Source organism: Musca domestica, unplaced genomic scaffold (assembly GCF_030504385.1).
Source record: "Musca domestica strain aabys unplaced genomic scaffold, Musca_domestica.polishedcontigs.V.1.1 15, whole genome shotgun sequence".
Classification (NCBI taxonomy): Eukaryota; Metazoa; Arthropoda; class Insecta; order Diptera; family Muscidae; genus Musca; species Musca domestica.
Genome location: NW_026712207.1, coordinates 8,013,072 through 8,034,758, shown reverse-complemented (window position 1 = coordinate 8,034,758; position 21,687 = coordinate 8,013,072). Strand labels below are relative to the sequence as shown.

The 21,687-nt window shown below is 33.8% G+C and overlaps 1 protein-coding gene across 2 annotated transcripts in view; it reads left to right on the top strand.

The window, feature by feature from the left end:
- LOC101901674 (glutamate decarboxylase) overlaps positions 1 to 21,687 on the top strand; it is a 60,423-nt gene that overhangs the window by 13,059 nt on the left and 25,677 nt on the right. The window contains exons 1-3 of one of the 2 annotated variants that reach the window (XM_059119624.1): positions 1,107 to 1,241; positions 1,927 to 1,995; positions 12,293 to 12,529. In XM_059119624.1, coding sequence (XP_058975607.1) covers positions 1,935 to 1,995; positions 12,293 to 12,529 — 298 coding nt within the window. In that variant the 5' untranslated portion in view covers positions 1,107 to 1,241; positions 1,927 to 1,934. Of the gene's footprint in view, positions 1 to 1,106; positions 1,242 to 1,926; positions 1,996 to 12,292; positions 12,530 to 21,687 lie in introns of those variants that run through there. The other variant, XM_059119625.1, reaches the window with a different exon arrangement.

Below are 21,687 nucleotides of genomic sequence, written 5' to 3'. Positions count from 1 at the left end.
AACACAAGATCTGATGTGAAGATCATATGATATCGGCACACTCCATCTGGTACCTCCCCCACAACGGGCCCACATTTTTAATAAATAAAACTCTCAACAAAAGGCGAAATTAGTATTCGTTTCTCTTCAAATTTCACACATGCCAATATTTTTACTAACACAAGATCTGGTGTGATGATGGTAGATATCGGACCACCCCCTCTAGTACCTCCCCCACAAAGGGGCCAACATTTTGAATAACCAAAATGCTCATAAAATGCGAAATAAGCATCCGATTCTCTTCAAATGTCACACTTCCCAATTTTATTTCCAAAACAAGATCTGGTGTGAAGATGGAATCTGCCAGCCCAACCCCCTTCTGGTACCTCCTCCACAAATGCATACAATTTTCAATACTTCTATCTTTCATAACTTGCGAAACCAGGCAGCGATTATAAAACTTGGTATATTTACATATTTCTGTCGTTTTCACATCCCAATATTTGTAAGTTATATACTTTGGTGCACCATATCTGCTACCTCACCCATATTTCAAAATTTTTCAAATATCATCACTTAGTAGTAGGACTTAATCGATATAGTCCAAATCTGCCATATTGGAATATTTCTATTAGACTTATGTCAGATACGAAATTAACAATGTTGGCCTACTTGAACCTCCCCCATAAAGGGTCAACAGATTGAATAATCATAACGCAGTTCAAAATATATTTAAATAAACGGACATTGGCAGGGTATATATCTTTGTCGGCAAATCCGACAAATGCTTTTTAATTTGTTTTATTAATAAACATTTATTTTTAAACTAACAACTAATCAAGATAATTTCATTTTTTTTTTTTTTTTTTGCTTCTTTGATGACTAAAAAATATTCCAAAAATTTCATTTCAATTTTTTTTTTAAATAAATTTTCTATTAATAATAATTTATTTTTAAAAACAAACCACCAACTAATCTAATAAGGAAAAATACCCATCCATCATTTGCTAACTTTTTTTATTTATTTATTTTTTTATGAATCATCATCATTTTGTTATTTTCATTTCTGTTCGATATCGATTTTGTTGTTTTTTCCAATAATATTATTAATCAAATCAAATCGAATCAGTCGTTCGTTCGTTCGTTTGTTCATTCAGATCGATCTTTGCATTTCTTTCTATCGACACCCCCCGTTATTCTCAGTAAATCAGTCAAAGTGATTTTCTTAAGGCAATACATCGAAGATCTCCGCAAGATAATTGGTAAGATTTTGCATTTCTCTATACTGGTTAAAAAAAAAATAACAACAGCAACAACAAAACAACAACAACAACAAAATAACCACCACTACACGAAAAACAATAACAACGAAATGGATACTACAACAGCCCCCATTCCCTATTTTTCCAAATGTCATTTACATATACATACCTCACTACCACCCCCCCTCCCCTTCCCTGCTTTCCTCCCACATTTACATATACATACCTCACTCCCTCCACCCTGCCCTACCTCCCTCTTACATTTGCGCACATGGCTTTTATTGAGTCTGCCTACCCTCCTCCCTCCCTCCCTCCATCCCCCACTTTTTTGTTGGTATAACATTCACATTTAACCTTCACAAGTCCTTGTACATAGACCGACCTTATTTTTTCGGTCCTCCTCTGCAAATTTTCATTTCAAGTACCCCAAAAAAAAAAGAGTGAACAACACACAAGTCAAACATTTTGACATCCATCCCATTGTCATATCCTTCATTTTTCTTTCTCTCTCTCTCTCTCTCTCTCTCTCTCTGTACATAGTTTTCATATATATATATATATACCAAGCAATGTTATATAATCAAGGATTTCTTTTAGTGCATGTCCTTTGTAACAAAAATACACACTTTTTGAATTGAATTTTATTTTTTGCTAAATTGTTGTGTATTTTTCAATATCTTTTCAGAGGAGAAAATGTCGCTCAATCCAAACGGGTATAAACTTTCCGAAAAAACGGGCAAACTAACAGCTTTTGGTAAGTAATGAAAAAATAAATATTGAAACCAGTTCGAAACATTAAGGGATAACTGAGGAGATTATTTCAGACGCATTTGAAAGAATTCTTACTATTCAGGTATCAGCACTTAAATGTCACCAATGGCGGACAATAGTAAGATGTTCTATAATCTGACGAAATGTCAAAGTTTGCTTACCTTTCGTGCTGATATTGACAACTCCTCTAGATTAACAGCTGTGGAATAAATGGAGTACTTATTTATTGTGCTATGAAATCAGAAATGGATTATTTTTTATTTTCCGGTGCCTAAAAGTATGCACCATTCATAAATCAATCTTAAAAATTACATCAAAATCAGGTGTTTCATCGAAATCGTATGTATGAATCTCAGAAACACTTAGACGTATTATGCTGATTATTGATAATGTGATATAATATCCCCTGAGGCCGCACAAAAAGAGGTGGATTGCCCAGAAGTTACCAAAATAGCCCAACTTGCCAAAAGATTTACTGTTTTTATACCCTCCACCTTGGAAAGGAGGGTATATTAACTCTGTCATTCCGTTTGTAACATCCTTAAATATTCGTCGTAGACCCCATAAAGTATATATACAGTATTTTTTGCTTACCTGCACAATCAAAAATTGCACGACATCTTGTGCAGCAATGCCCAAAATGCAGGTAGCTTCATTGCATTTATCTGCACAATGAAGCAGGTATCTTTAATTTTACTTACGTGCACAAAAAGTGCAGTTATCTTTAATTTTCTATTCGTGCACAACAAAGCAGCAGCAGCATAACCATCTTTTAGTGTGGGAGAGGAAGCGAGAATATGTTTTTAATGCATGCTCTTTTCTTGTGTTGTTATTGTTTTTGCGAATACAAAAACAAAAACGAAGTGGTAGTTTTTAGAGTCTATTTTGAGTTTGCAAAAAATTTTCTTGTGCAGATAAATACAACTTTTGTAACCAAATTAAAAAAAAAAACCAACTTTTCGAGGCTGAATGTCCAATGTGCAGCTATCGATTGGGCACTTAAATACAATTCAAATAAAGGGATTCAGAAAAAAATGGCATAAAAAAAGTTTTTTGGTCTGCAAAGGCCAATGCGCAGCTAATGTAGATGCAGGTAAATAGAAACCACTGTATTCATAATCAGCATAAAATTCTAAGTCGATTGAACGATGTCCGTCTGTTGAAGTCACGATACAGCCCACATTATTTGACGTAGAGCGACAAAATTTAGCAGAGCAATTTGTATTGTGTCTAGGATGGTTGGCATTGAAAATGAGATATATCGGTCCACGTTCTGGTATAGTCCACATATAATGGTACCTCCCTATATTCGGTATTTTGATGATTTATGCCACATTTTTTCACGGATTCGTCTGAAAATTGGTCTTTTTAGGTCATAAAGGGTCCCTGTACGTGTGGCGTAACATTGCATGTATGGGTCCATGATTTGGTATAGCCCCCATATAAAGGTACCTCCCGATATTCGGTATTTTGATGGTTTTTGCCACATTTTTCACGGATTTGTCTGTTTGGTATTTGTTGGTCATAATGAGTCCTAGTTCATGTGGCGAAACATTGCATGTATGGGTCCATGATTTGGTATAGCCCCATATAACGGCACCTCCCGATATTGGGTATTTTGATAGTTTTTGTCACATTTTTTCACGGATTTGTCTAAAAATTGGTATTTGTTGGTCATAATGGGTCCTAGTTCATGTGGCGAAACATTGTATGTATAGGTCCACGTTTTGATATAGTCCCCATATAACGGTACCTCCCAAATTTCGGCATTTTGACACATTTTTTAAAGAATTTCTCTGAAAATTGGTAGTTGTAGATCATAATGGGTCCCAGTTCGTGTGGTGAGTCATTGTAATTATAGGTCCACGTTTTGGTATAGCTCCCATATAACGGTACCTTCCGATATTCGGTAATTTGATTATTTTTGCCACATTTTTTCACGGATTTGTCTAAAAATTAGTATTTGTAGGTCATAATGGGTTCTAGCTCCTTTGGCGAAACATTGCATGTGTAGGTTCACGATTTGGTATAGCCCCCATATAACGGTACCTCCCGATATTCGGCATTTTAATGGTTTTTGCCACATTTCTTCTAATATTTCCTTTACCCTAAGGTGGAGGGTATGGCCCGGCCGAACTTAATGTTTTTTTAATTGTTTTTAATATACACTAGAGCCACGACTTGCGTCGCCCGATTTGCATTTTATATATGTAAAAAAAATGTGATTCGATTTGCGTCGCAATTCTCCGGTCCCCATTAACGACGCAAGTCGGGATTCTAGTGTACTGGGAAAATTTGAATTTTGAAGCAAACTTTTATTATTGGACGATTAATTATTTACTTGCAACAATTTTGCAAATTTCTCCGCCCATTGTCAATAACCCGCCTTATTGTTCGTTATATATCTAAAATTTTATAGAGTGACCTTTTAAGAGCTATTGGAAAGTTTAACAAGTTAAAAAGTATCGTTCGGTTTTTGCCGACGGATGTATACCCTTAGCTATTGTCCGCTTATTTAAACATATTTTAACATCCGTATTTATTATTCATCATGTTGAGCCTTTATGGGGGAGGTTCCGAAGGAGATGGCCAATATTATTCAACTCCTCTCTGATATATGTGACATATTTGGACTATACTATTTGATGTGAGTTATGTGATAATTTTTATTTGAAATGTGCGTGAGGTGAAGTATACCACTAATAAAAATATTGGGACCAGCAAAATGTAAAAAATCGAACATTTATTTCTAGATTTATGCGACTAATTGTAAATCAAAATTCTAACTTTTAATGGGGTATCGGAGGTATCGGAGGGAGTGGGCAGAAAAAATCATTCATATCAGATCTCTTGTTAAGGGAAATATTAAGATACATCAGGTTTGAACGCAATGGCTTCGTAAGTTACGAGAGATTTAAGTATTTAAAATTGTGATGGGTTTTGGGGAGTTACCACAAGGGGTAGGCCGATATCTATCATTTTTACACCATATCTGGGGTTTGTAAAAATATTGGGATGTGTGGAATTTTAAGAAAGTCGTACGCTTTATGCGAGGCATAATTATTCAAAATGCTGATCCGTTGTGAGGGAGGTACCAGAAGGTGTGGTCCGATATGTTCCATCTTTACATCAGATTATTATCAGTAGAAATATTGTGATTGTGGAATTTGAAAAGAATCGGACGCTTATTCCCCATTTTAGGGCGTTTTTTTATTACAAATTTAATCCCTCTGTGGGGGTACTTCCCCCACAAGAAGAAGTGGACCGATATATTCCATCTTCACATCAGACCTTGGGTTAATAAAAATATTTTGATGTGTGTAATTTGAAAAAAATCGGAAACGTTGAGCAAATTTATTTTTTATGAAGGAACTTGAAAATTTTCCAAATGTTCCAACGAAAAATACCGTTCATAGGAAAATCTTTATATGGAGGCTATACGAAGACGTGGTCCTACATATACAATTTTTGACATAGGCTGTAGTACCCATTACGAACTTTAAATATGAAATTTGAAACAATTCCGGTAACAAATGTACCTCAAATCATTCAAATAGTGAATGTCGGGGGGTACAGTTGCATGGGGGCTGTACGATGTGGTGATCCTATACCGACAATTCTCTTTCAGGTGGTAAAGTACTCAGAAGGAACTTCTTGTGTGGATTTTCAGACAACTCCATTAAAAAATATGGCTAACGTCGTCAAAATACCAAATATAGGGGGTACGGCTATATGGGGGCTACACCATATAGTGGACCTCTATAGACAATTTTCTTTCAGAGGATATAGTACTCAAGAGGATCTCCTTGTATGGATTTTTAGACAATTCCATAGAAGAATATGCCTAAAACTATCAAAATTCTGAATACAGGGGATACCGTTATGTGGGGGAAATTCGATATCGTGGAGCTATATAGGGAATTCTCTTGCAGGGGGTAAAGTACTCATAAGAAACTCCTGGTGTTGATTTTCAGACAATTCCATTGAAAAAAATGGGTACAATCATCAAAATACCGAATATCGGGAGGTACCGTTATATAGGCAATTCTCTTTCAGAGGGTACAGTACTCAAGAGGAACTACTTGTGTGGATTTTCAAACAATTCTATTGAAAATTTTGGGTACTATCATCAAAATACCGAATATCAGGGGATATCCTTGCAGGGGGATATACGATATCATGGACCTATATAGACAATTCTCTTCCAGGGGGTAAAGTACCCAAAAGGAACTCTTTGGGTGCATTTTCAGACAATTCCCTTCAAAAATTTGGCTACAATCAACAAAATACCGACTATCGGGGGGCGCCGTTATATGGGGGCTATACGATATCGTGGACCGCTGTAGCCCACGTTCGAACTTGACCTGCCTGCACACAAAAGTCTGATCTGTGCAAAATTGTAGCTTCATATCATAATTTCTTTTTAATCTAGCGTGATTACAACAGACGGACGGACTTGGCTATATCGCATAAGAATTTTACGCTGATCAGGAATATATATACTTCGTTAATTATAAAATTATTATATCGATGACGAGCTAAATATACCCTCCATACTATGTATGGTGTAGGGCTTATACTATATCTCGCCTTTAAATATTTATATTTATATTATAATGCCCTTCTTTTTCATTTGAAAATTGTGAGAAGCGCCCAAAAGTATGCTGTACTAAAGATATATGTGATATATATGAAAAAATCAGTTTACATATGACTCGAACATGATGTATAAACTATACTTAAGCGATAATATGTCTAGAAGACAACGAACCCCAGTTGCTCATACTTCTCTATGTACCTTCAACATTCTAAATTCGGAACTTGTTCCCCCTCCCCTAAAAATATGTTACATATCGTCAAACGAAAATATTTGCTCACATTACAGTTCTTAAGGACATCAGTGTGTTAAATGAGCAAATAAATGGACATAAATACTTTGGCAGTCGTACATTTTGTTACTGTCATACAAAACACCCATCCACAGCACACACACACACACACATATGCTACACATGTCAAAAACACAAATCCTTAATGTCCTTAAAAATACCTGAAAAAAATAGAAAACAAAATGTTTGCGGGAGAAAAAGTGAAAATGCCAAATGAAAAGCAAAGATAAAAATTCTGGCAAGAAAAGTCCAAAGACACAACATCCAATGGTGGCAACAATTGCAATTGTTTGTTTGTGTGAAAATGTTTTTGGCGGAACTTAAGTAAAAACGTTAACATTTTTTCAACTCATAACTCAAGTGTCCTTATGTCCAGGACACTCGTTCCCACTCGATGTGATAAATCACTTCACGTACAACCAGCGATGCTGTGTAGATGACATACGAACATACGCCAGTCAGAGATTTTGTGTGTGTGCGAGAATGTGTGTGTGTGTTTTTTACTACCAAGCGGGAAGGACGAAAAGTCAAAACGTGCAGCATCCACCCCCTGACTGCCAAGCTTCATTCGCATTCTCCACAGCCGTTGCAGGCATGGCAAATGTTCAAAGACTTAAATTGAAATAAAACAAACATAAACCGTTTAGTCACAGGATATTACCTACACTTTTGCTCCTGATGGTATGGTATGGTACGGCATGGATGGTACGGCACACTATCCACCTTCAGCCACTAGCTGCTGACTTTATGTGGCTTTTTTTCTAAAAAAAGCTTATGGGGATGATGTTTTGTTTCAATTTTTTTTGTTTGTTGCCTTTTTCCCTGTATTGCTCGGCATCCAGTCTATCCATCCGAGGAATTCCAACCATTCATTGGCCAACAATTTATTTTCTATGGAATTTAAGAAATTTTTCTATTAGACAACAATTTGTTATGCATCTGAAGCCAGCATTTAATGTTGTCTGTCTCGAATTTGGAATTTCAAATGAGTCTGCCATGATAATAAGAATATTTGTTTTAAAATGTGTGAAATTTAAATTAAAAGTTCAGGGATGACTTTAAATTGTTGGTAGATTTTTTTAATTAAAAACAAGTACAGAAGCACCTGATTTCCGGCTGGACTGAACTATAAATAACCTCCACAATTTTGAAGGATATTGAAAAATTAAAAAAAAATCCATCGAAAAATACCACTTAAATGAAAATCGTTAAATGGGGGCAATACGAAGGAGTGGACCTGCATAAGTAGTTTTTTTGTCATGGCCTGTAGTACCGATTCCGAACTTCTAATACGAAATTTAAAACAAAACAGTCGCTAATATTACAAAAGCATTTTGGTGAGAATTTTCCAGAAAAAATTTATTCGTGATGGAATTCAAGCGTGATAGTTACATATTATTTAAAAAATTTACGAATATTGCGTTGAAGGTCCTTTGAAAAAATTATTTTAAAAATCCGCGATTATTGCCTTGAAAGTCCTTTGAAAAAATCCACGATTAATGCCTTGAAAGTCCTTTGAAAAAATCCACGATTAATGCCTTGAAAGTCCTTTGAAAAAATCCGCGATAACTGCTTTGAAAGTCCTTTGAAAAAATTATTAAAAAACTTCTTTGAAAGTCCTTTGAAAAAATTATTTAAAAAATCCACGATTATTGCCTTGAAGGTCATTTGAAAAAATTATTTAAAAAATCCACGATTATTGCCTTGAAGGTCATTTGAAAAAATTATTTAAAAAATCCACGATTATTGCCTTGAAGATCCTTTGACAAAATTATTTAAAAAATCCACGATTATTGTCTTGAAGGTCCTTTGACAAAATTGTTTTAAAAATCCACGATTATTGTCTTGAAGATCCTTTGACAAAATTGTTTTAAAAATTCACGATTATTGCCTTGAAGGCCCTTTGACAAAATTATTTTAAAAATCCACGATTATTGCCTTGAAAGTCCTTTGAAAGAATCCGAGATTATTGCCTTGAAGTGTGATTTCTTTATATTCGGCTGGAAAACCAAAAGTGGCTATCGTTAGAGCACTCCATCATCAGCATTTAAATGTGAATAAATCTTTTGTGTCTCGTGCCATCGCTCGTTACCGTGATACTGGTAGCGTAGCCCGACGTCAAGGAAGTGAACGGGAGAAAGCAGCTACATCAGCAGAAATGGTTCGAAAAGAAAAGAAGCGACTTGAACCAAACCCCGAGTCGCAGTGGCCGAAAAATTGCTCGTGAGCTGAACATATCATAATATTCCGTTCGGCAAATATTGAAAAATGAGCTCGGGCTAAAGCCATTGAAATTCCAAAAAGTTGCAAGAACTTACACCGCAACAGAGAGAAAATGGACTCAAAAGAGCTAAAGAGTTGCTCCGCTTGGCCGAATGTGGTGAACTGCCGAATTTGGTTTTCTCCGTCTCCGATGAGAAAAAATTCGTTGTCCAGCAGTTTGTAAACAAACAATATGATCGGGTTTCTACTTGCCAAAGAGGTCAGCTGAAAATGTGCACCTTCGGCTGGTCTGCAGAACTTAAGCGCCGGTGATGCTGTGGGCCGCCATAACTCTCCCCTCGTATTAATCGGCGGTAGCATCAGAATAAATGTCGAATATTATAGCGAAAAAATTCTGGAGGGTGTATTAAAGCCTTGAGCACGCAATCATTTTGGCCGCAGACCTTGGACAATCCAACAGGATTCAGCACCATCGCACTCAGCACGCGCCACCCAAGAAAGAGGTACAAAATGAGGTTGATGATTTCCAGCGCACAATGGCCACCAAAATCTCCGTATACCAATCCGTTGGACTATTGTGTCTGGAGTATTTTGGAAAGCTAGGTTGACACTAAAAAATACCAAAGTGTTGATCACCTCAAGAAAGTGGTTCGCCGGGAATAGGCCAAAACTCAGCAGAGCAACATTCGGGCAGCATGAAGTCCGTTTGAAGGCCATAATTCGGCCCTATGGTCGAGAATCCAAGTGAGAAGAACTTGGAATAAGTTTGAGGTTTGATGCTGAAGTTTGATGCAATCTTCACAACATGCCCAAATACACATTAGAATTTAGGAAGTTTTGCAGAACTGGGGAACATCATATAAGAATCGAAACATTTCGTATATTTAAACCCTCCACGTGTTTTTACACCTCGAAATATACATTTTAGACCCCACAAGTTACATATATTCTTGATCAGCATAAAATTCTATGTCGATTTAGCGATACCCGTCTCTCTGTCCGTCTGTGGAAATCTCTCTAGCTTCCGAACGAAATAAAGTAGGTTGATCAAATTTTACTCAAATGTGTATTATGTCTGCAGGACTTTTGGTATTGAAAATGGGTCATGTAGGTCCACGTTTTGGTATAGCCCCTATATAATAGTACCTCGCTTTTTTCGGTATTTTGGTGATTTAAGCGAAACTATTCGCCGGAATTGTTTCAAATTTGGTATTTGAAGTTCGTAATGGATACCACAAACTGTGACAGAAAATTGTCTGTGCAGGTCCACGTCTTCATATAACCGCCAAAAAACGGTACCTCCCGATATTGGGTATTTTGGTGATTTAAGCGACACTATTCACCGGAATCGTTTCAAATTTGGTATTAGAAGTTCTTAACAGATACTACCACAGATATACCACGTCTTCGTATAACCCCCATATAAGGGTACCTCCCGATATTCGGTACATTGATGAGTTTAGCGACATTATTCACCGGAATTGCTTCAAATTTGGTACTTGAAGATTGTCTGTATACGCGTCTTCGTATAGCCCCCTTATAACGGTACCTCCCAATATTCGGTATTTTGTTGATTTTATCGACATTGTTTGACCGGAATTCTTTCAAATTTGGTATTTGATGTTCGTAACAGATACTACAGCCTATGACAGAAAATTGTCTGTGCAGATCCACGTCTTCGTATAGCCCCCATATAAGGGTACCTCCCAATATTCGGTATTTTGATGATTTTAGTGACATTATCTACTGGAATTGTTTCCAATTTCGCATTTGAAGTTCGTAATGGATACTTCAGCCTAAGACAGAAAATTGTCTGTGCAGGTCTACGTCTTCGTATAGCCCCCATACAACGGTACCCCCCAATATTCGGTATTTTGATGATCTTAGCGACATTACTCACCGAAATTGTTTCAAATTTGGTACTTGAAGTTCGTTATGGAAGCTACAGCCATAGACAGAAAATTTTCTGTGCAGGTTCACGTCTTCGTATAGCCCCCATATAAGGGTACCCCCAATATTCGGTATTTTGATTATTTTAGCAACATTATTCACAGGAATTGATTCAAATTTGGTTTTTGAAGTTGGCAATGAATGCTATAGCCTAAGACAGAAAATTGTCTGTGCAGGTCCACGTCTTCGTATAGCCCCCATATTACGGTATCTCCCGATATTCGGTTCTTTGAGGATTTTAGCGACATTATTTACCGAATTTTTTTATTCGGTTGTGACAAAAGTTGTAGGTCCTCTTCATCGTATAGACCCTAATATAAGGGCTACATTCGGTATTTTTAAGATTTTAACGGAATTTTTAACGGATTTTTTTTTTTTTTTTTTTTTTTTTTGCCAAAATCGTTCCAAATGGTAGAAGGTATTCAAAGATCGGTCCGGCCGAACTTACAGCTTTTTTAATTGTTTGAGACTTATTTAACTCCAACAGCTCCCGCTAGTACCCCAAGATTCTTAGCTTTCACATCATACACTTATACTTACCACGTTCCAAATCACTGCCAAACAACAACCATTTTTGCTTCAAAAATCCATTATTCTGACAATTTAATCCTTGAGAGAAATAAGTAGCCTTTCGCGGCTGCTACAAAACAACATCAATTAGTAATTATTTAAGTCCTTACAAGGCAAGTCTTTATAAAATAAATGAAATGTAACAATATTTCCCAAGGAGAGAGAGGGGGGTGGAAGGGCAGCATACAAAGGGATGTACATCGAACGAGAGAGGGAGAGAGTGGCAGTGAGTGTCTTAAATTTGACACAAAGCCGACATAACTCAAGCACAGGAATCTTTATGGCACATTCCGGGCAGCAGAGGCAACATCTGTTTCCAAAGCGCAAAAGGGAGGAAAGAAATTGTTCATTGTGGCAAGAGAAGTTGAGGAGGCTTTTTATGGCCAACCACAAGCAATTTCCCCCTGAAGTGTAATTTAATATTGGGTGAAAATATATTTTGGCCTTTTTTATCAATCACAAGGACTTTGGTGAGGATATGGCCAGGCACACAACCATTATTCATAGTTAATGGGGGAAGATAACAGAAAAAAAAACTCCTGTATTTCCTGACAACGTCAGGTCATACTTTTTCATTTTTTTCTCTTTTTTGTTATGAAAATCAATATTTCTTTGAAGCTAATCTTGATTTTTATTCTTCTTTTTCAGAGCTCTTGCCCACCACCCAGACAGCCTTGCCGGAGACCCGGGAATTCCTGCTGAAAGTCATTGATGTTTTGTTGGATTTCGTCAAGGCCACAAATGATCGCCAGGAAAAAGTCTTGGATTTCCATCATCCCGAGGACATGAAACGCCTCCTAGACTTGGAGGTGCCAGATCGGGCAGTAAATCTGCAGCAATTGATTGAAGACTGTGCCACCACTCTCAAGTATCAAGTGAAGACGGGTAAGTTTTTTTTTAATTTTCGAATATTTTCCTTATCTGAAATCTGGGTTGAATATTTGTTTCTGCTTGGCTGCCGGGATTTGATGAGATTTTAAAAAAAATGCGAATGCGAATTGAATTCATTTAAAACAATTATCTCGAAACATCACATCACAGTTATCTGGTGCGGTCTTGTGGCCGGAAGGGGGCGAGCAGCAGTATTTGATACAACCCCCCCCCACCATTTGACATAGCAACTTATGTTTCCCTTTTACAAACCGGGTATTTCCGTTTGGCTTTTGCCGGCAGCCACACTTCTTGTATAAACATGCTGATTATCGACACTCCAGAGAGAACAATTGTGGTCACGTGCCTGATGCGATTATGCCAGACAATGTAACAAGCGCCGGGGCGGAGCACCGGGCGTGCTTGTATGGGAAGCTTAATTTTCAATGGAAAAATTGAAATGACTTTCAAACGAGAGGAGATAGTAGAACAGTAGTAGCATTTAAAAAATTAAAAAAAAAAATTATTTTAAAATTCCACGATTATTGCCTCGAAGATCCTTTGAAAAAAAATATTTAAAAAACCCACGATTATTGCCTTGAAAGTCCTTTGAAAAAATTATTAAAAAATCCCACGATTATTGCCTCGAAGATCCTTTGAAAAAAATATTTAAAAAACCCACGATTATTGCCTTGAAAGTCCTTTGAAAAAATTATTAAAAAATCCACGATTATTGCCTTAAAAATCCTTTGAAACAAAATTATTTAAAAAAATTCAGAATTATTGCCTTAAAAGTCCTTTGAAAAAAATATTTAAAAAATCCACGAGTATTGCCTTGAAAGTCCTTTGAAAAAATTATTAAAAAAATCCACGATTATTGCCTTCAAAGTTCTTTGAAAAAATTATTAAAAAAATCCACGATTATTGCCTTGAAAGTCCTTTGAAAACATTTTTTTTAAAAACTCACGATTATTGCTTTGGAAGTCCTTTGAAAAAATTATTTAAAAAATAAATTATAAAAAAAATTATTTAAAATATTTAAAAAAAATCCACGACTATTGCCTTGAAGGTCCTTTAAAAAAATTATTTAAAGGAATCCACGACTATTGCCTTGAAGATCCTTTAAAAAAATTATTTAAAAAATCCACGATTATTGCCTTGAAAGTCCTTTAAAAACATTATTTAAAAAATCCAAGATTATTGCCTTGAAAGTCCTTTGAAAACATTATTTAAAAAATTCAAGATTATTGCCTTGAAAATCCTTTAAAAAATTATTTAAAAAATCCACGATTATTGGCTTGAAAGTCCTTTGAAAAAATTATTTAAAAAAATCACGATGCCTTGAAAGTCCTCTGAAAAAATTATTTGAAAAATCAACGATTATTGCCTTAAAAGTCCTTTGAAAAAATTATTTAAAAAATCAAAGATTTTTTTCTTGAAAGTCCTTTGAGAAAACTATTTAAAAATCCACGAATATTGCCTTGAAAGTCCTTTGAAAAGATTATTTTAAAAAAACCCACGATTATTGCCTTGAAAGTCCTTTGAAAAAATTATTTTAAAAATTCCTTTGAAAAAAATTATTTAAAAAATCCAATATTATTGCCTTGAAAGTCCTTTGGAAAAATTATTTAAAAAATCCACGATTTGTGCCTTGAAAGTCCTTTGAAAAAATTATTTAAAAAATCAACGATTATTGCCTTGAAAGTCCTTTAAAAAATTATTATAAAAATTCACGATTATTGCCTTGAGAGTCCTTTAAAAAATTTATTTGAAAAATCCACAATTATTGCCTAGAAAGTCCTTTGAAAAAATTATTTTAAAAATCCACGACTATTGCCTTGAAAGTCCTTTGAAAAAATTATTTAAAAAATCCTCGAATATGCTTTGAAGGTCCTTTGAAAAAATTATTAAAAAAATCCACGATTATTGCCTTGAAAGTCCTTTGAAAAAATCCATTTCAAACATTTACGAGTTTTGTTTTGAAAATCCTTCATATCCTTTTTGCCCTAACCACAGTGCCATAAAATCAGATTTAAAATCAATTTCGATATTTTAACCACGAATTATGATTGATGTAAGTTGGTTGGTCTTAGCTTTTTATGGCTGTTTTCATTGACTTTTTCTTCTAAACAAAAAATTGTAAACAATCAAATCCTCTCAAAAGAATACCAACAAACTACCCCTTTCATCTCGACCATTGTTTCCTTATCCTCGACCAACAAAAAGGAACTTATGCTTGGCAGTGTGTGTGTCCTTTCCACAAAAGAAAAAAAATATAAATGAATTACGTCGACGTCTGTGGTTGATAGGTGTAAATAATCTTTTGCTTGCCATCAATATTCAATGGACCATAAAATGGTCTTAGCTGATGCCGATGCTGCTGCCACTGATGTTTGTCAACTAAACATTATCCCTGGACCAAAGTAAAAGGAAGAGAAAAACAAAGAAGCTGTGACGTTGGTGACGTGTGGCGTGTTGTTGACAACCCTAATTCGTGTCTATTACCTTTAAACACGTCTCTCGGGCCAATCTAGTTCCACTCATCCTTATCCCCAATGGGAGTTATGTGTCTTCCTTTGGCATATGCTTTGTGACATTGACTGTTCCTAATGTTATTCAAATTTATGCCAAAAATCTTGTCGGAGGGAATTGGATTGGTGGTTTGTTGGCATATGCTTTGCTAATTTCATTTTCATTGAATTATGTTTATTTTTCACTTTGAGGCCTGTTCAAACAAGATAACACTTATTTAAAGCACTGGTTTTTTGGATCCTGCTGCTTTGAATGTGAACTTTTCGAAATTTGTTTGTTTTTATTGGTGAAAGTGTTTGTGTTGAGAGGATTTGAATGAAATCAGATTTGTTCAGAGATTTTGTATTTAAAAGTTTGCGGAGGAATATGAATTGTGTTCAAAACCAGAAAACATAAGCCGTTATATCCTTAAAAGTCCTTTAGGAATTTTGCATTTGAGATACACTATTATTCTTTTGAATATTGTATGTTCGGAATATTGCTTATAAAAGCTATTAAAAAATCCTTGAAAGTCCTCCTGGAAGATGACTCACAAAGCTTTCAATTATTCTTAAATGGTCTTTAAGAATTTTGCCTATGTTATTTGTGAGTCCTTTAGAGAGTCCTTTAGAATTTTTTTTATAAAATCCACGTTTAAGGATTTCAAAGTCCTTCAAAAAGGCCTGAAAGACCTTTGATTAGTTTCTTATAAAATCCACGTTTAAGAATTTCAAAGACCTTCATAAAGGCTCCAAAGACTTTTAGACAATTTTTTATAAAATCCACGTTTAGTCCATTTTCATTTAAAATCCACGTTTAGACCATTTTTTATAAAATCCACGTTTAGACCATTTTTTTATAAAATCCACGTTTAGACCATTTTTTTATAAAATCCACGTTTAGACCATTTTTTTATAAAATCCATGTTTTGACCAATTTTTTATAAAATCCACGTTTAGACCATTTTTTTTATAAAATCCACGTTTAGACAATTTTTTATAAAATCCACGTTTAGACCATTTTTTTTATAAAATCCACGTTTAGACCATTTTTTTATAAAATCCACGTTTAGACCATTTTTTTATAAAATCCATGTTTTGACCAATTTTTTATAAAATCCACGATTAGACCATTTTTTTTATAAAATCCACGTTTAGACAATTTTTTATAAAATCCACGTTTAGACCATTTTTTTTATAAAATCCACGTTTAGACCATTTTTTATAAAATTCACTTTAGACCATTTTTTTATAAAAACAACGTTTAGACCATTTTTTATAAAATCCACGTTTAGACCACTTTTTTATAAAATCAACGTTTAAGGACTTGAAAGTCCTTTAGAAAGTCCTTTTCCTATAAAATCCATGTTTAAGGACTTGAAAGTCCTTCAGAAGGCTTGACAGTCCTTTTCTTATAAAGTCCACGTTTTAAGACTTGAAAGTTAAATTTTCTTATAAAATCCAGGTTCAAGGACCTGAAAATTCAACTTTCTTAAAAAATCCACGTTTAAGGACTTGAAAGTCCTTTACATATTTTTCTTAAAAAATTCACATTTAATGACTTAAAAGTCCTTTACACATTTTTTTTATAAAATCCACGTTTAAGGACTTAAAAGTCCTTTTGATATTTTTCTTAAAAAATCCACGTTTAAGTCCTTTTGATAGTTTTCTTAAAAAATCCAAGTTTAAGTCCTTTTGATAGTTTTCTTAAAAAATCCACGTTTAAGTCCTTTTGATAGTTTTCTTAAAAAATCTACGTTTAAGGACGTGAAGGACCTTTTGAAAAATTTAAAATTATAAAATCCACATTCAAGGACTTAAACCTTTTGAAAATTTTCTTATAAAATTCACGTTTAAGGACTTGAGGGACTTTTTGAAAAATTTAAAATTATAAAATCCACTTTCAAGGTCTTGAAGGATCTTTTAAAAATTTTCTTAAAATATCCAAGTTTAAGGACTTAGGGGATCTTTTGAAAATTTTCTTATAAAATCCACGTTAATTGACTTGAAGGATCTTTTGAAAAATTTCTTATAAAATCCACGTTTAAGGAATTGAAGGACCTCTTGAAAAATTTCTTATAAAATCCACGTTTAAGGACATAATTGAATTGTAAAATAGAAAATTGAATTGTAAAATACACATTTCAAAAGCTAAGGGTCTATGAAAAAAATCTTTTAAACATGTACGCCTAAAGACCTAAAGGTCCATGGAAAAAGATATTTTAAAAATCCACGTATCAGGACTTAAAGGTACTTTAGAAATACACATTCCACAAACTAAAGGTCTTTGAAAAATGAAACCTTTTAAAAATTCAAGCCTAAGGTCCCTGAAAAAATATTTTAAAAATCCAATTTTCAAAAACTGAAGGTCCTTAAAAAAGATATTTTAAGAATCCGCATTTCTAAAACTAAAATCACTTGAAAACATTCTTTTAGAAATCAATGCCTAAGGGTCCTTGAAAAAATTAATTTAGAAATAAATGCCTAAAGATCCTTGAAAAAAGATCTCTAAAAAATCCCCGTTTCAAAAATTAATTTTTTTCCAAAAATTCAAATCATCAAATCAAATATCCACGCCAAAGGATCTAAAGGTTCTTTCAAAAAATCTTTTAAAAGTCCACACCTAAGGGTGTTGAAAAAAATTCTTTTAGAAATCCACACCTAAAGGTTTATTAGTTCTTGACAAAATTCAAAATTCAAATATTCACGCCTAAAGGTCTAAAGATCCTTGAAAAATTATTTCAAATATTCCTTGAAAAAATCGTTTAAAAATCCACATCTAAAGGTCTAAAGGTCCTTCAAAAAAATATTCTAAAAATCCATTCCCAAAGGTCTTGAAATTTATCTAAAAAATCCACACCTAAAGGTCCTTGTAAAAAAATAATTTTAAAAATGCCCGCCTAAAGGTCTAAAGGTCCTTGAAAAAAATTCTTTTAAAAATCCACACCTAAAGGTATAAAGGTCCTTGTGAAAAAAATTATTTTAAAAATCCATGCTTAAAGGTCTAAAGATCCTTGAAGAAAAATTCTTTTAAAAATCGAAGCCTGAAGGTTTAAAGGTCCTTGACAAACATTATTTTAAAAAACCACACATAAAGGTCCTTAAAAAAATTATTTAAAATTATTTTTAATTTATTTATTTTTAATTATTCTAAAGATCTTAAGATCCTTGAAAAAAAAAATATATAATAATAAAAATCCACGCCTAAAGGTCCTTGGAAAAAATTTATTTCAAATATGCATGCCTAAAGATCCTTGAAAAAAAATCATTTTAAAAATCCAGGCCTAAAGGTCCTAAAAAAAAATCTTTTAAACATCCAGGCCTAAAAGTCCTTAAAAAAATCTTTTAAAAATCCACACCAAAATGTGTAAAGCTCCTTGTAAAAAAAATTAAAAATGCACCCCTAAAGGTCTTAAAGAAAAATTATTTTAAAAATCCAGGCCTAAAGGTCCTTGAAAAAAAAATCTTTTAAAAATCTACAGCGAAAGTTGTAAAGGTCATTGTAAAAAAAAAATTAAAAATGCACGCCTAAAGGTCTAAAGATACTTGAAGAAAAATTCTTTTAAAAATCCCGGCCTATAGGTCCTTGAAAAAAAATCTTTTAAAAATCCACACCAAAAGTTGTAAAGGTCCTTGAAGAAAAATTATTTTAAAAATCCCGGCCTAAAGGTCCTTGAAAAAAAATATTTTGAAAATCCACACCAAAAGTTGTAAAGGTCCTTGTAAAAAAAATTAAAAATGAACGCCTAAAGGTCTAAAGATACTTGAAGAAAAATTCTTTTAAAAATCCAAGCCTAAAGGTTTAAAGGTCCTTGAAAAAAATATTTTGAAAATCCACGCCTAAAGGTCCTTGAAAAAAAATTATTTCGAAAATCCACGCCTGAAGGTCCTTGAAAAAAATTATTTAAAAAATTCACGTCTAAAGGTCCTTGAAAAAAAATATTTTGAAAATCCACGCCTAAAGGTCCTTGAAAAAAATTATTTCGGAAATCCACGCCTAAAGGTCCTTGAAAAAAATTATTTAAAAAATTCACGTCTAAAGGTCCTTGAAAAAAAATATTTTGAAAATCCACGCCTAAAGGTCCTTGAAAAAAATTATTTCGGAAATCCACGCCTAAAGGTCCTTGAAAAATATTCTTTAAAAAATTCACGTCTAAAGGTCCTTGAAAAAAAAATATTTTGAAAATCCACGCCTAAAGGTCCTTGAAAAAAAATTATTTCGGAAATCCACGCCTAAAGGTCCTTGAAAAAAATTATTTAAAAAAATCATGTCTAAAGGTCCTTGAAAAAAATTATTTAAAAAATTCACGTCTAAAGGTCCTTGAAAAAAAAATATTTTGCAAATCCACGCCTAAAGGTCCTTGAAAAAAAATTATTTCGGAAATCCACGCCTAAAGGTCCTTGAAAAAATTATTTAAAAAATTCACGTCTAAAGGTCCTTGAAAAATATTCTTTTAAAAATCCACGCCTAAAGGTTTAAAGGTCCTTGAAAAAAATTAGGTAAGAAATTAGTTTAAAGGTCCTTGAAAAAAAAAATTATTTCGGAACTCCACGCCTAAAGGTCCTTGAAAAAATTATTTAAAAAATCCACGTCTAAAGGTCCTTGAAAAAAAAATTATTTCGGAAATCCACGCCTAAAGGTCCTTGAAAAAAATTATTTAAAAAATTCACGTCTAAAGGTCCTTGAAAAATATTCTTTAAAAAATCCACGCCTAAAGGTTTAAAGGTCCTTGAAAAAAATTTGGTAAGAAATTAGTTTAAAGGTCCTTGAAAAAAAAATTATTTCGGAAATCCAAGCCTAAAGGTCCTTGAAAAAATTATTTAAAAAATCCACGTCTAAAGGTCCTTGAAAAAATTATTTAAAAAATCCACGTCTAAAGGTCCTTAAAAAATATTCTTTTAAAAATCCACGCCTAAAGGTTTAAAGGTCCTTGAAAAAAAATATTTTGAAAATCCACTCCTAAAGGTCCTTGAAAAAAATTATTTAAAAAATCCACGTCTAAAGGTCCTTGAAAAATATTCTTTTAAAAATCCACGCCTATAGGTCCTTGAAAAAAATTATTTAAAAAATCCACGGCTAAAGGTCCTTGAAAAATATTCTTTTAAAAATTCACCACTAAAGGTCCTTGAAAAAAAATTATTTTGAAAATCCACGCCTAAAGATCCTTGAAAATCCACGTCTGAAAGTCCTTGAAAAAAAAATTATTTTAAAAATCTACGCCTAAAGATAATTGAAAAAACTTCTATTAAAAATCCACACCTAAAGATCCTTGAAAAAAATATTTTAAAATCCACGTCTAAAGATCCTTGAAAAAAAATATTTTAAAAATCCTCGTCTAAAGATCCTTGATCCACTCCTAAACGTCTAGTGGTCCTTGAAAAAAAAAAACATTTTAAAAAAACCACGCCTAAAGGTCCCTGAAAAAAAATCGCCTTTAGTCGTCCTCGAAAAAAAAAATATTTTAAAAAATCCACGCCTAAAGGTCCCTGAAAAAAATTCGCCTTTAGTCGTCCTCGAAAAAAAAATATTTTAAAAAATCCACGCCTAAAGGTCCCTGAAAAAAATTCGCCTTTAGTCGTCCTCGAAAAAAAAATATTTTAAAAAATCCACGCCTAAAGGTCCCTGAAAAAATTCGCCTTTAGTCGTCCTCGAAAAAAAAATATTTTAAAAAATCCACGCCTAAAGGTCCCTAAAAAAATTCGCCTTTAGTCGTCCTCGAAATTTTTTTTTTTTTTAAAAATCCACGCCTAAAGATACTTGAATTTGTTTTAATATTCTTTGTTGGAATATCCTTCTGATCTCACACCCACTTGGAAGGTCTCTGCCAAGATGAACGATTATCGCCGCTTGTCTATCACCGACATTGAGCCGAACGCAAGGATATAGAAAGGAAACTTTCAATGGCAAAATTTAGTAAACAAGCATAAACAAGTGTCCTCTAAAGTATGTCGAATGTCTGACAGTCTGTCTCCTTGTTGTCAGACAACGACAGATGTGTTTGGCAGCAGTGGCAAAAACAAAATGAGAAAAATAATCCAAAACAAAAGAGGGTTACAAGAACAGCTTTAATAATTGTTTATAGAATACTGGAAGGTCCTTCTCTCTGGCTTCCTTGCAGACTGCTCCACATTTCTAATATTAAAATGGGAAGTCAAGCGGAAAATAACCCCAGCAAAAAAAAACAATAAAGAATGAAGGTTCTACGGAAGCTCAAACATTGTTTGGCCATGTGGTGTTTCCGCTTGTTCGCAGGTCGTTTGCGAAGAAGGTGGACAAAGAAATCGATATTGACATTCAGTTTTTCTAACAATTCATTCAATAACAAAAACAAGAATATTAATTTTGACCTTTGATTACATCTCCAGGTACACCTTAACAAAAATCCCAATGAGAGCTCGTCTCGTCTCCCGTAGATTGTCCTTTCGCTCCTTGCTAACAATTGCTCATTTATTGAGAGCTAATTGGAAATTACTTTACACAAATCATGCTGCTATTAACGGAATACTTTTGTGCCACATTCATCATCTCCCAGGGGAGATGTTTTCCCCCTTTCAACACCAAAAAAATAATGAAGAAGTCAATATGACCTTCAGATTTCTATAAATGAGGAGAACAACAACAAAAACAGCAGTAGCAAGGATACAATGAGAACCCTTGCTGTT